The 14,653-nt window shown below is 43.0% G+C and overlaps 1 protein-coding gene across 3 annotated transcripts in view; it reads left to right on the top strand.

Moving 5' to 3' along the window:
* Positions 1–14,653, top strand: part of GRM7 (glutamate metabotropic receptor 7) — an 843,150-nt gene that overhangs the window by 505,256 nt on the left and 323,241 nt on the right. For all 3 annotated transcript variants that reach the window (XM_065884514.1, XM_065884513.1, XM_065884515.1), the window contains exon 5: positions 10,383–10,523. In XM_065884514.1, the coding sequence (XP_065740586.1) occupies positions 10,383–10,523 (141 nt within the window). The remainder of the gene's footprint in view (positions 1–10,382; positions 10,524–14,653) is intronic.

The following is a 14,653-nucleotide window of genomic DNA, read 5'->3' as shown; positions in this document are numbered from 1 at the left end:
AAACAACAAGGACCTACTGTATAGCAAAGGGAACCATATTCAGTAACTTGTAATAACCTCCAATGGAAAAGAATCTGGAAAACTACATATATAATTGAATCACTTCGCTGTACACCCAAAACTAACACAACATTGTAAATCAACTATACTTCAATTTTTTTTTAAGTCTACATACATTCACAAGAGGAAAGGAACCTACATTTACTCAGCAACTTTAAGTTGTTGGTTTAACCTCAATATTTTTCAACCTTTACATCCATCTCTAAGGAAGGTACTACCATCCTTATTTTATAAATGAGAAAGTGGAGGTGCTACTTTAAGTCTTTTCTGGAATAAGTGAGTGAGTGAATGAATGAATGAAAGAAAAAACTACTAAGTGAACAAATATATGGTTGAACAACAAAGCACAAACAGTAGAAACCTGAGAGATCAGCTTAGCATAAGTTAGAGAAAATAGCTAGTTGGTGGCAGAGCAAGGATTCAAACTTAGGTCTATGTGATTTCCAAGCCAGGATGTTGATAACTGAGTATGTCATACATAGTCCCTAGTGTTAAAGTTCAAATTATCCTAATTTTCCTCTTCTTGTTCTCTCTTTCTCACCTTGTGTGTGTGTCTGTGTTAATTTTCTATTAACTTAGTTAATATTTATACTCATGCTCTGTGCCATGCGTGTGTTGTAAACACTGCATACATCCCCACATGGAAGCCCTGACATCCATCCTGTGGCGATGTTACCATCATCCCCATTTTAAAGATGGAGAAACTTAGACTGGTTAGGTTATTTGCTCAAGGTCATCTAGCTAGCAAGTAACAAAGTCAGGAATTGAACCCTAGAATTCTAGTTCCAGACTATGCTTTTAATCTTTTTAACTATTAAACTATCAATTTAATATGTGCTTTTTATACCCATATTCGTTCCCATGTAAGTATATTCAGATTATATAAAGTGCCCTTCTGTTTCCCAGGCAATTTAAAGGAATGAAAGATGGCAGCCCTTCTTGTGTTACATAATATGCAACAGCTCTTTGGAGGCCTTTTGTGGAGTAATATTGCAAACATTATTCCCTCCACCTCATCCATAAACACTCCCCATGGGAGTTGTGTTCTTTGTGGGATAATTTCCATTGCAATAATTCTTATTTGTTTTCTCAAAAATAATGGCTGGTTTCCACCACTGTCATCAGTAGATACAGCCAGCAAATTCTGTGGGTGCTTCTGAGAGCCTAAATTTGTCCCAACAGATTAGTGATGATCTTCTTGCCAAACTGATTTACATGTCTCCAACTTCAATTGACTTCAATAAATGTTTACAGAAACTTGAATTGGGAAGGCGGAGATGAGCAGGGCAGAGTCTTTTTCTGCCAGGAACTTAAAGTTTCTGGAGAGAAGCAGACAAAGAACTGACTGTCCACAGCACTGCCCGAGTGCAGGCAGGGCAAGAGCAGAGGATATCTGGGAACACGCCACGTGTATGGGAACCCACTGCAGATATCCTGCAGCAGGTGGCCTGAAACCAAGGGTGAAGGACCCCTAGTTTATACAGCTGTGCAAAAGTCACCCTCTCGTGGAGACCGGACACCCCAAGTTCGCTTACTCTGGTTAAATCCATGCAATCCTTCCCATGTTTTTTTGTGGACTAATGCAGTGTTAAATTTATAATTAGGATCCAATTTGATCATTATGCATTTGTGTTGGAGGAGGTCCTTCAGAGGATTTGACCTTTGGTTGACCCTCAAGCTGACCCACCATTCTCACAGGGAAAGCCGTTTTCCAGGAAGTGGCCTTTAGAAGGTAAGGTGGTATTGAGACTGTCTGGATGGTATAAAGGCCTCTGTCTCAATTTTTAAGATTCTGGCAGGCAGTTACCCAAGACTAGCCTCATCTGTGAGCTCCCTTGCTTGTTAAACCTGCCACCTACCAACCTGAAGAGCTCTCTCTCTTTCTTTGGTCTCTCCTTGCCTTCCGTGTATGGGGGCCAGTTTCACATTTCACCCAGGGAACTCCCAAGTTTGTAAACCAACGAATTATCCAACAGGTTGGTGTTTATTCGATTTTTACTGAAAGGGCAGCGTGTCCCTGGTGATCTGAATTGCTAGCTTTATTCGCTGTTCTATGAAATTCTCATGTGCAGTTGGGTCTATTTGTGGACTTCCTGTTTTATTCCAATGGTCTATTGATCTCCTTGGTCTTCTGCCAAATTGATTCTTTCTATTCCTAGAGATTTATAATCTATCATCACAATATCATACCTGGTAGGATTTGTATTCCTCTTCTTCACCTCCCTTCATCAGCATCCCCAAACACTCACAGGCAGTTGCTCTTCTTTTTCAGAGTTCTCTTGGTTTTTATATTTTCTCCATATGAATGGTAAAAGCAGCTTGTCTAACTCTAGAAAAAGAAAATGTTAATATTTTCTATTAAGATCACAGAAGACTTACAAATTAGCTTCAGGGGAATGGACAAAAGGGGAATTTTTAAATTCTAATGAAGGACAAAAGTCAACCTAATTAAATGGAAAGATACACTTGTCCTTGGATAGGTATTTTTTTGTAGCTATTTTAGTGGTGATGGTCTCTTCTACACATCTTAGAAGTGATTTTGTTTGTGTATACAAAAATAGATGATTTCTCTCAATTTTATATGCTGCCACTTTTCCAACTTTCCTTCCTTTATAATAGCTTTTTCAAAGATATATTCTTAGTGGCCTGAGATAGTATCTCTTATTTCAGGGGAGTTTGTGTATCACTGGAGTTGCAGCCAAGGTGTGTTAAAGAGAGGTGCATTTCTTGGTGGTGGAAAGCTTGGTGTCTGCCAGGACAACCACACACATCCTACGAACAAGAAAAGAGGTCCAGGTGGGAACTGTCAGAGGTGGTAGCGGTGGGGGAAAGGTGCTGCCAGAGGAAGAGCTCAGGCCGCTTGAAGGAACACATGTTCTCCAGCACCGGCTGACGCCTGCCACGTGGGAATGGGGTCTATGTTTCCGGACCGTCTATCGTTACAAGGGAAGCCAGAAATCTGGACTTACAAAGTAAATCTCCTGATTCTCTAATTAGGTTTTAAAATACTCTGGGGCAAAATAGAGAGGACAAGTCTGTAGGTTAAATATATTCCGTAAGCCATCAGTGTGTCACATCTGGGAATCAAATGATGTCATTCGGATGGGAGAAAAGCTAGGGGAAAGGATACTAACATGGGATTTTTGACTTGTCATGGTTGTATTTGTTTCCTGGGGCTGCCATAACAAGTGACCACAACCTTAGTGGCTTAGAACAACAGAACTCTATTCTCTTACAGTTCTGGAGGCTAGATGTCTGAAATGCAGGTGTGGACAGGACCGTGATTCCTCTGAAGGCTCTGGGAGAGGATCCTTCCTTGCCTGTTCCAGCTTCAGGTGGCTCCATGGTTCCCTTGGCTTGTGGCTGCACCACTTCAGTCTCTGCTTCCATCTCCACACGGCCTTCTCCACAGCCCCCTCTCCCTGTGGGTCCCTCCCTCTGTGTGTCTTTTTTAAGTATCCTTGCCATTGGATTTAGGGCCAACACAGATAATCCAGGATGACCTCATCTTGAGAGCCTTAACTACATTTGCAACATAACTTCTTGTTAGACAGTATCCACATATTTTCCCAGTGAGGTCATATTCACAAGTTCAGGAGGTTAGGAAATGGACATATCTTCTGGGGGCCACAATTTAACCCACTACCTTGAGTTCTAAAAATAGGAAAGGGAATAAAACAAATGCTTATTTTCAAAGTGTATCGTTCTGATTGACCCTCTCAGCGGGAGGGAATGTGAGTTCCCTGCTGCTTTTCCTCATCAGTGTCTCCATCTTCCCTCCCCACCCCTCCATCCTCTTGTCTCTTCTCCTCTCTTGTACTTCCTTCCTTCTCTTTTCCCCCTCCCCCTTCTCACTCTTTCCCTCTCTCTCTGTCCCTGTCTGTGTTTTTGCCTCTTCTTTTTATTCATCGATTCATTCATCTATTCTATTAGTATCGCTTCCCTATGATGTGCCAGGAGCTGTGTTTCTGAATCATGACCACATCCTCCCAGAGTCAGAGGCAGAGCGGGAAGAGCTAAGAGCCTCCTCTTTACAGGCGAGCGTGTAGGAAGCCTTGGGTCCTCCCTGCCGTGTAGGCTGACAGGGATACTCTAGCCTGCAGTGCATGACTTGTGTGGATAAGGCAGCAGTCAGGGCCACTGGTCACTTTCTTATGCCTCGTGAAGCTCCATTAGTATGTCAGTCTCCGTTCACCATAGCCGAGCAGGGCTCTTGACACTGATAGTTTTCCTTTCATACTACGCACCTGGGAGAGCTTTCTTCCTTCTCAGTTGGAAAGGTCACCTCCCAAACATACCGCTCCGGATGAATTATGTGTCTATTGATTTGCACACTCTTGTCTTGACCACAGATTTCAGGAGGAGTTTAAAGGCAACATCCCAGTTAAAAGAACAAAGAACCATACAAATGTCGTTTTATAATACTAGCTAAAACCCTGCTCATCATTTCTATGCTGATCTCAGTTTACTTCGAAGATTATAGGAATATTGTTCAACGTGGGATATTTGCTTTAGAATCCCCTGTAGATTAATTTCTGAAATTAAAATCATCTGTCCAACAAAAGGCACAATTTAATACTAAGAATTTCATCAGCTGCACTTAAAAGAATGATTTTCTCCCTTAAGGTAATTCTTACTCTGTTTTCTATGAACTGAAACCCTAGTCTTTTAACACTCAGGTAATTTAACTAATAATAAAGGGATGTGTGTCCAGATCACTTTTCTTCAGCGCTCTCACAGAAATGAGAAGAAAGTATTAATTCACTGTGAAACACGCAGACACACACCCATACATGCGTGTATTATTAGAGTTATTCTAAATTCTGCTTCAATCCCTAACTCTCTGTTGCGCCTTGGTGACTGTACATCTGGTATTAAATAGCCTCGTCCTTAAAAAAAAAAAAAAAAAGCTAAAATTGTGAGGCTGTAGAAACTGTAATGAACTTGGGAAAAAACAAAAAGACCCAGATCTGACCTTCAGTGGGCCTGACCTCTGTGTTATCAGCTCTCTAGATGATTTTGATACCCACCCAACTGTGTGAATCACTGCTCTACATGGGAGCAAAAACACCAGGGTCTGGAATTAGCCAGACTTGAGCCCAGAATCCTCTCTGAGCCTTAGTTTCTACCTCTAATGTGTGAATAACTTTGGTACCTACTTCCTAGGGTTTATGTGACACTTAATGAAAAATACATATATATAATGCTTGTTATTTTTCTGATTATAACTATTGGTACAACTTTTTATGTAACCAAATGTAAATCTGTCTGACATCAGGATTTTTAACGACTACTTGGGAGACTAACTTAGTGACATATTCATTCATTCATTGGATTAACGTTTATGCCATTAGTCTATTAGAGTTTTAGTAGCGATACTAGATAGCATATACACAGAAGATGGTCCATGTATATGTGTTGATTTTGAGGCCAGTTGTCCTGGGATGCTTTGAAATGTGAGAATGACTTAAGTGTTCCTAAGGCATAGCTATTCCATCTGAACAAATGTCCAATCTCTGCTCTCCCCACTCCCTATGTTTCCCTTTTTTCATCTGTGTATCTTCTCTCTCCAGGAAGCCCTCTCTGACTCCCTAACACGGTTCTATCCCTGTACCCTTCCTTCACGGAAGCTATCACAGGTGTAATTTTATATTTATTTAAATGATACTTTTTCAAGTCTATCTTCCCCACCAGGCTGGCCGTAAATCCCATAAGGGACAGGTAGGTTTTAATCCCAAGGTTTGTGAGTGCAGAGGATAGTGTCTGTCACAGGGTGGGTGCTCAGTAAATGTTTACTGGATGAGTATGTTTATTGAAGAACCCACAGTTCATATTCTACTATATCAGGCAGAATGCTGAGTGCTTTACAAATAAGAGTTTGTTGACTCCTTGTAACAAACCTATGAGGTAGGTATTACTATTAACCCCATTTTACAGATGAGGAACCTTGAACTGAATGATGTGCTCACGTTCATACACTTCAGACCCACCATTGTGACATCGATGTGTGGTTCACCACTACACTATATGGTTTTTCTACTGACAGAAAAAGTGCAGGTCTCCTATGGGTTGGCAGTTCACATCTCTAGGAAACCACCCAAAAGCCAATGTATGCTATGTTGGTACCTGGCTAAGGGCTCTGAGTTACCCCTCAAGGCCATGGGCCTTCAGAAGAGGTAGTGAAGATGTTACCAAAAGTGGGGTCTGTCTACTCTCTGCTCAAAAGCCCATAAAGAGGCAAGGTTGGTGAACAGGAAACTTGACTTTACTCCGGAGGCCAGCAACCAGGGAGAGAGGGCGGACTCGTATCCACAGGCCGATGCCCGGACTGACAGTCAGTGGGCAAGAGCTTTTAACGTGGAGTTTCAGGGTTCACGGCTGGAGGGAGGGAGCTACATGCAGAAACGGCACAGTCAGCTCTGACAGTCGTCTTGAACTTGGTCATGCCATGGTCTCATCCGCGTCATCCTGATTGCTTTGAGTACAGTTAATGTTAAGTTCCAGGGTCACTTTGTTCCCACTTCTTTGAGGCCAGTTCTCAGAATGGTGGCAGCTTATGGCATGGCTACAGTCTGGTCATCATGTAGTTAACTTCTTCCACATGGTGGTGGTTTCAGCATCTACAAGACAGCTCACAGGATATGGCCCAGCATGTTATCTGTAGCCCTTGAGGAGGAACTAGAGGTCCTTGACTTTGCTTAATGGCTAAACTATTATTGTTTGTCCTGTTTGACTGCTTTCCTTTGCTTCTGCATTTTCTCACTTCTCTGATTAAACTTACGCTTTGGCGGAAGTTTTTGTACAGACCAAAGGCAGGCAGAGGACATGAAGGGGGAAGGACCACAGTGTCCTGCTCCATTTCAAAGACACAGGCTATTTAAGGTTACCTTCTTAGAAGCACTAAAACGTTGCACCAGGATGGAAATTCCTGGGCTGGGGAGCCCAGAGTGATAACAGGAGACAAAGTTGAGGAACACAGCCTTTGAGGCTGCAAAGGAGCCTTGAGAAGCAATGGAGCGAACACACCAGGAAAACTCACCTGCGGGTCCCACGGTGCCCTCCGTCTCCCCCTAGCCATCTGCAGGCCACAGGGTGCAAGGGAGGGCTCCTGCCATACTGAACACAGAACTAAGCAAAAGTCTCAACTGTAGAAGCAAAGCAAAGACCCTGTCATCTGAACCACGGCAAAGATTCGAGGCTGAGAAGGTGACATGGCTGACATTTAACAAATTGGGCTGGAACAGCTGAAATCCCAGCTTCAGAAGCTCAGGATTTGCTTCTCTCAATCTGGGCAACAGGAGAATCACCTGGATCTTGTTAAAAACCCAAGATTGGAGAAGTCCAGCTTCTCAAAGCAGGGGCTGCATGCACAGCAGCTGGGGCTTGTTAAAAAGGGAGCCTCTCTGGTCCCACCCCAAACCTCCGCCCCTTCTGACGTGCCCAGGGAAGTCGGTCGCTCGTTCCGTGGGAGCGTGAAAGCTGAATTCAGCCTGCAAGTGAGTCCCTGCCGTGAGCTGGAGAAGGAAGCTGGGAGTGAACTGGATGGGTGAGTAAAAGGACGGAGTTCAGACTAGGAAAGCCTGTTGCTCTTCCACTTCCTGTTATAGTGCAGGCTTTCCAGAAATCTGTTGGTTCTCTCTTAGAGCAGAGGGAGGGAGCTGCTGCCTTCTCTTGCCTACCACCGTGTTAGCTAGCTGCACCCTAGTCCTTCCTTCACCAGCATGTTTTTGCATTTCCAGCAGACACAGGCTGAAGAGAGAGGTGTTTTGAAGTGATGAACTTCTTCAGTGATGAGGTTTCCTCTAAAGATGTCTTCTGAGCTGGGGAATATATGTATCGGTGCTACAATTTGAGCGATTTTAGTAGTTCCTTTTTTTTTTTTTTTTTTTTGCGGTACGCGGGCCTCTCACTGCCGTGGCCTCTCCCGTTGCGGAGCACAGGCTCCGGACGCGCAGGCTCAGCGGCCATGGCTCATGGACCCAGCCGCTCGGCGGCATGCGGGATCCTCCCGGACCGGGGCACGAACCCGTGTCCCCTGCATCGGCAGGCGGACTCCCAACCACGGCGCCACCAGGGAAGTCCAGTAGTTCCTATTCTGAGTCTGGTTTGAGCTTCAGACCCGTGGCATGTGGCCAAAGAGTTTATTTCTATTTGCGTTCTCTGGAGGCTGCTTCCTTAAGAATGTGTTGTTCGGGTGTCTTACAAAGAGGGGCTTAGGGTGCCGTGCTAATGCAGCAGTGTTTCAGTTGTCTGCGGCTGCAGAAAAAAACCACCTCAAGTGTCAGTGGTTTAAAAGATGAATCGCCACAGTTCTGCAATCGGGGCTGGTCTCAGCTGAGTGGTTCTACTGCAGTCAGCTGGACAGCTGCAAAGTCCACAGAGGCTCTACTGAGAGGGCTGGGGTCTGGCTGGGCTCTTCTCTTTCCACATGATGTCACGTACCCCAGCCACTCGTGTTAGAGCATGGTAGCTGGATTCCAAGGGGAGTCTCTCAAGGACAAGGCACAGTGTGTAAAGGGTTTTCCAGCCTCCGCTTGCATTGCATCTGCCGATGTCTCATGAACAAAGAGGCAGGCTGTGTAAGAGGGGACCACACAAGGGCGTGAAGCCCAGGAAGCATGGTCCATCAGGGGCCATCAGTGTCACAGTCTACCACTGTTGCCTTTTTTTTTTTTTTTTTTCCCCTTGCGGGGGTTTGGCAGGGGGATAGCTGGAGAGAAAAGTGAAAGTTAACTAGTTACCATTGTGAGTGTGTGGGTGTATGTACGTGACCAAGCGCATACGTGTAGTGTTCCTGGAAACCCTGGGGGACTCTGTCTTTCCCCCAAAGATTCCCCTTTATCGAGTGATGGTTCTTTTACTGAACAGTCATCTGGAGGCCGGGTTATGGGAGGGCAGTGAGGTGGGATGGGACTTCCAGCCAGACAGGTGGATCGATCAGTGTTGGTATCAGGGTGAGCCAGACGCTGCAGCTCGATTACTCTCAAGTCAGCGAAGGCAGTGCGTATGAAAGGACGGTTTCCTGGATACCGGGTCAAGAATCGTGTTCTCACAACACCCTAGAAAATAACTAAAAGATGTATAGACTATTCTTTTTATCTTCTCTAAAATATAATCTCCTGTATAGGTTTCTTTTTTCTTTTTTCTTTGTCTCATTTACTTACTTCAAGTTTTCCACTTACGGTAGGGCTACTGTATGTTGAGCCATGGATGTAGTAGTGAATAAAATTAAACTGACGTGCCCCGCTTGTGAAGTTTAGAGTTGAGAGCTGATTTTCTCTTGTGGCCTTAGATAAGAGTAACTGAATAATTTACGTAATGTGAACGTAAGTCCATCTTCTCCTATGGTTCTTGACCTTAAACTCCATGAGTTTCCAAAGTCTTCCCACTGCCACAAACAAGATGCCATAAGGAAAACAGGTGGTATCATCTTACAGGTAAATGGAAGGAAGATAAGAAAGTTCCGGCAGGTACTTGCTCGTGTTTCTCCGACTTAGTGAGATGAGTGGAGCTGGGATTCAAGGCCAGCCCTTGTGATACTGAATCCAATCTGATTCTCACAGGACCACTGGCCCATTTAAAGCTGCACCATCCTAAAGAGGTAGCTAGAGATTTCCTGGGCACTTGTTCTCTCGAGTCTGCTCATCTAACACTCTTTAGAAAAAGCATTACACTTACGTTGGGGTCAGTTTGCCTATGGCCTCTTCAAAAACTTCCATTTTGCCTGGAAAGTCAGTTCCATAATGGGTCCTTACCAAATGCAAGAGGGTTCTTAGAATGGTAATCACAGGTCAGTAACTCACATGCGTAGGGATGCAGAATATGGCGTAGCGGTCGACCTCGGGCACTTTATTCTGTCTTCTAAGACTCTCTTTTTTCATTGGCAAAATGGAAATGATAGCAACTACCACATAGGCTGTTGAGATGAATGAAAGAATCTACGTAAAGCAGAGAGTCTGGTCCACAGTAAGCACTGAAATGATCACTTATTATCTTGGTGATGATAAAGACCTAGTCTACTCCCTAGAGATACGAGGGATGTTGTGATCACTGTGTCACTGCTAAGGTCTCTAATGCAGAGTTCATTGTGAAAGGTCATTTGTAGGCCACACATCTGCCTGACAGATTGAACTAGGGATTTAGCCATAGGAGTTAGCATTAGTATTTGTTTCCTCACTTTTTTTTTTTTTTTTTTTTTGATTGACACAAAAGAGCAAGCGTCCGGTCCACTAAAACGAAGAAAAACCATCATTGGTATTTTTATTTCCAAATGTCCCGGCAGTGCCCCGCAAGCAGTAACCTTTCCATTTAACTCTGTTTAGGGTTTGATGCCTATTTTACATCCCGCACGCTTGAAAACAACAGAAGAAACGTATGGTTTGCCGAATACTGGGAGGAAAACTTCAACTGCAAGTTGACAATTAGTGGGTCAAAGAAAGAAGACACAGATCGCAAGTGCACAGGTAATTTCATTCTCATTGTCCTTCTCCTGTTACTCTGCGTGGCCAGCATTGTGATGTCTGCAGAGCTGACAGAAGGAAGCTTGCCTGCAGACGAATTGAAAAAGTAAATTGAATTTTACTAGATTGCTCAGAAAGTGGAACAGGAACGTAAGACTTGAGCGGCAAGAGCAGTACAGACAAGAGTGGATTCTTTTCTGCCTGTCCATCTAGCAGTAATTGACATTTTCTTTGATGCTTTGAGTTCAGAAGAGGTCATGTTGCCTTGAATGCTGTCTGTGGTAAATATTAGTCCATGTTGTAGCCAGGAGCATGAAGTCATTTTCACATAGACAAAAGTCTCTCACAAATTCCATACCAGCATCAGATTTAACTGTCAGCAGAGAAATGACCAAAAATGTGAAAACAATATATTTGATTAAGGAAAGAAAGTACTTGGGGTTAGAGTAGTGAGAATTCCAATGGATTTTCATAATGTCCAAATTAATGTCACCTGCTATTTAAAATATGCTTTAAGATGCTCTCTAAGCCTCGTTTGTAACCTCGCAGAAATATTCCACATAAAAAACACGAGCGTGTTTGCCATGTATGTATGTGTGTGTCTATATATATGTATATGTGTATAGAGATATATATATGATATGCGTATATATAGTGGGTTGGTCAAAAAGTTCTTTCTGGCTTTTCTGTAACATCTTGTGGAAGAACCCGAACGAACTTTTTGGCCACCCCTGTGTGGGTGTAGGTGTTTGTGTGTGTATACACACATATATTTATGCAGTAATCAGAAGGTGACATCACATGTTTATTCACTGATTGGTTCACAAATATATATTGAGCGACTCCTTTCTGCTAAGCATGGTGCTGGCTACCGCTGATCTGGTGGTGAGCAAACCAGGTGATGCCACTGCTTTCACGCTGCTTTTCACACTCACGCTGTGTAGTGAGAAAAAATCGACCTTATTCCAGCGACCTTGCTATGAATACATAATTATAAATTGCAGTAAATGTTCTGAGTGAGGCGACGGCGTGTAATCAAGGAATTTTACTCATATTAAAGGCGGAAGCTCTCTCAAAAGGTGAGTAGACGTTGGCTGGTTGGGGAAGGGGAAGACCAGATTGGAGAATTTCTGGTGCAGGAAGAGCACGGCACAGGGCTCGAAGCAGGAAAACGATGGTGCCTCTTAGGATGTGAAAAGCAGAAAAGCATGCAGTACAGTGAATAGGATAAATGTGTGAGCCGAGGCTGCAGGTGTAGAGATACAAGGAATAAGCCGTGCTGGGATGTATGTGGATTTTGGCCTTTATCCTGTGGATACTGGAAGTTGTGGGAGGTCTTACACGAGGGTGTGATGTGTTCTACCATCACCTAGCCCTCTATTAATTAGCATCCCCCAATTTTATACTTCAGTAGCCTTCAACATTTGTAATGATGCCCTTGAGGTACGACAAACCCTAAAATGTCTTTAGTATGATCAAGAAAGAGACGTTCGTATTGTATACACTCATGTGTAGTTTTTCTTTGCACTGTGGGCCTTCGAATATTGGCCATTCAGGTACTGTAGATTCCCCCATTCAGTAAACATCTGTTAATGAAGAATAATGAGTATAGAACATGGTACTAAAACAGCACGAATGGGGCAAGGATGCTGAAGTTTAGGCCTTTTCCTCGAGGAGTTTTCTTTTTGTGAAAAAGGAGAGATAAGCTATAAACAGAGACATGAGTAACAATAATGGTACAAAATCCGTATGATGCACGGTTGGATGCCTAACTCAGCTAACTGGAATATCAGATTAACCACATTCTCTAGCCCGTAGTGTATAGCAACAGTGTTTTCAATAATAGGATCCTTACAGCGTTGGGGGAAGATTCAGTCAGTGTTGACTAGACCTATAGGTGACACCAAGCTTTCAAGTAGAAATTGAAAAATTAGCTTGACATCTGGGTAATTTGTCTATATGACGGGGACATGCAAACGTACTACAAGTACCTCAGTGATTGGTGACAGTTTTTTGGCTCTTTCTGACATTTGATGTTTTGTAGAGTCTGAAAGGTGGAATGAATTGTCTGACGGCCGTTAGGATCGTTCTGTCTAAGGCTCATCTCCAGTCTCCGTATATACTCTACCCAGGCTGTTTTACCTGTAGTCACATTTTAATGCTGATTATCAAGAATTTGGGTTTATAAAAACATATAAGCTCGTTATCCAAACCACTACCTTCAAAAAATGGAAACAGAAGTGTTGATGTTTTCATATCATGCTTCCTCCATGTGAGAAACCTATGATCACACCCGGTAAATTAGCTGAGGCCCCTCTCCCTTTCCTTACTTACCACTTCCCTTGTGATAAGAGGTGCCATACTGAGTGGACGTCGATATTACTACTATCATTGTGTCTTTTGTTCTTCCTGTTAATGGATATAAGAACGTGGATGGTCTGTGTTTGTTATTCTTTCTCGTACTTTCTCTTTTCCAAATTCAACTAAACTTGTATTTGCTTTGGAAGTATTCCCAGAACACTATTTGAAAAATCTTGACATTTAGGTATACCTCAACTTGGAAGTGCAAAAGTGGGAGAAAAGACATAGTAAGATTTGCTAGGCCACAGGGAAAGAAAAAATGGAGAGAAATGACATATTAAACTGTATTAATGAGAATACTTGCAGTGAGAAGTTGTTTTAATGAAAGAGGAGAGTGGATGAGAGAAGAAAGCCATTGATAGGCTTAAGGATGTGGGTGATGTAAGGGAAAGCTTGGTACCCAGATTTTGAAACACTAAAAGAATGGGCACATTGGAAAGAAGCAACCAGATGAGGAGGTAGAGGCTAAGTAGTCTGGCATTGCCGATCGTGGAGTCTAGCGTCTCGGAGTGCAGTTAGTAGATGCTTTGATCTCAGGGCTGCAGAAAACAGCCCACTTCACAGATCTCTCTCTGTGACTGGTCTCTGCTAAAGAACAAGAAAGTCTTAAAATATTCATTCCTAGGATTTGGACACAAGCTAAAATGCAGGCATTTTTTTTCTGGGATATATAGCCTCTTCAGCTGTCATGAGCTACTTACTATGTATTAGCTCCAAGTAGTCTTGGATCATTCAGGATTCGAGATCAAGATCATTGAATCAATCATCCGGTCAGACAAGTTTTGAACATGAGTCGCGGGACCCATAACTATTTGGAGAGAGCACATTCCTGGCGTCAGGGGAAAACAGTGAGTTCTAAAAACCCAAGATGGTAAAAAAAAAAAAAAAAAGTCATGAAAGGAAGAATAATTGTCGAACAAAAATTATTATTAAACATGAAATAAACTGCATATGCTTTATAATTTAACATTGGGCTACATGTGCATGGATTCTTACCTGAACAACCATGGAATCCTTATTCCTATGAATTATCCATATGCATTTAAAATCTCCTTCAAACAAGGAAAGCTACCACATACTTCAGTATTTTAAGAACATCCCAACTTTCCTTGATACCCAATTCCAAGGTCTCTCAACCTTGAGAGCTACACATTCTTCATCCTACTTTCCCTGGTGGTTTATCTCAGTTGTCATTGATATAAATTAAGACTCGCCAGGGACCCATCCTGCTCATGGGTTATCTTGGCTGCCATCCTCCAAGGAGTCACGTAGTCGAGCAAGTTTATTGGTGGTGTAAGTTTTCACAGAAAACACAAACTCTATCTGAAAGGTACTAATGCCATTCATGCTACTTCATGGTAGAGCTACGTTTTCTCATGGAGATAGTGGTAACTACACACACATTAAAGTAAGCATTTTTAGACAGCTCATCATAGATTATTTGTTGCTCATGGGAAGAAAAATCAGACGTGATTTTTCTTTCAGGTTGAATTTATGCTCCCCCACCCTCCCCACCCCACTGGGTAAGTGTGTTCACCCTTAACACTTGCCAGTAGATTGCTGACACAGGGACTAGTTTAGCATACGATCTCTTTGGGAAAAATATGTTTTTGTGGAGTTACCAAGGTCAAGAGAAGAAGGAAAATAAATAGGTGAAGTTATGTCTCTGCAAAAGAGATTGAGGCCATCTTGGTGTCAGGAAAATACTCTGCCAAAGTGTGTGCGAAACCAGAGGTTTTGGCATGAAAGAGGACTAGCATTGTGTTCCAGGG

This window comes from Phocoena phocoena, chromosome 10 (assembly GCF_963924675.1).
Source record: "Phocoena phocoena chromosome 10, mPhoPho1.1, whole genome shotgun sequence".
Lineage (NCBI taxonomy): Eukaryota > Metazoa > Chordata > Mammalia > Artiodactyla > Phocoenidae > Phocoena > Phocoena phocoena.
The sequence above is the reverse complement of the archived record's forward strand: the minus strand, read 5'-3'. Positions and strand labels throughout refer to the sequence as shown.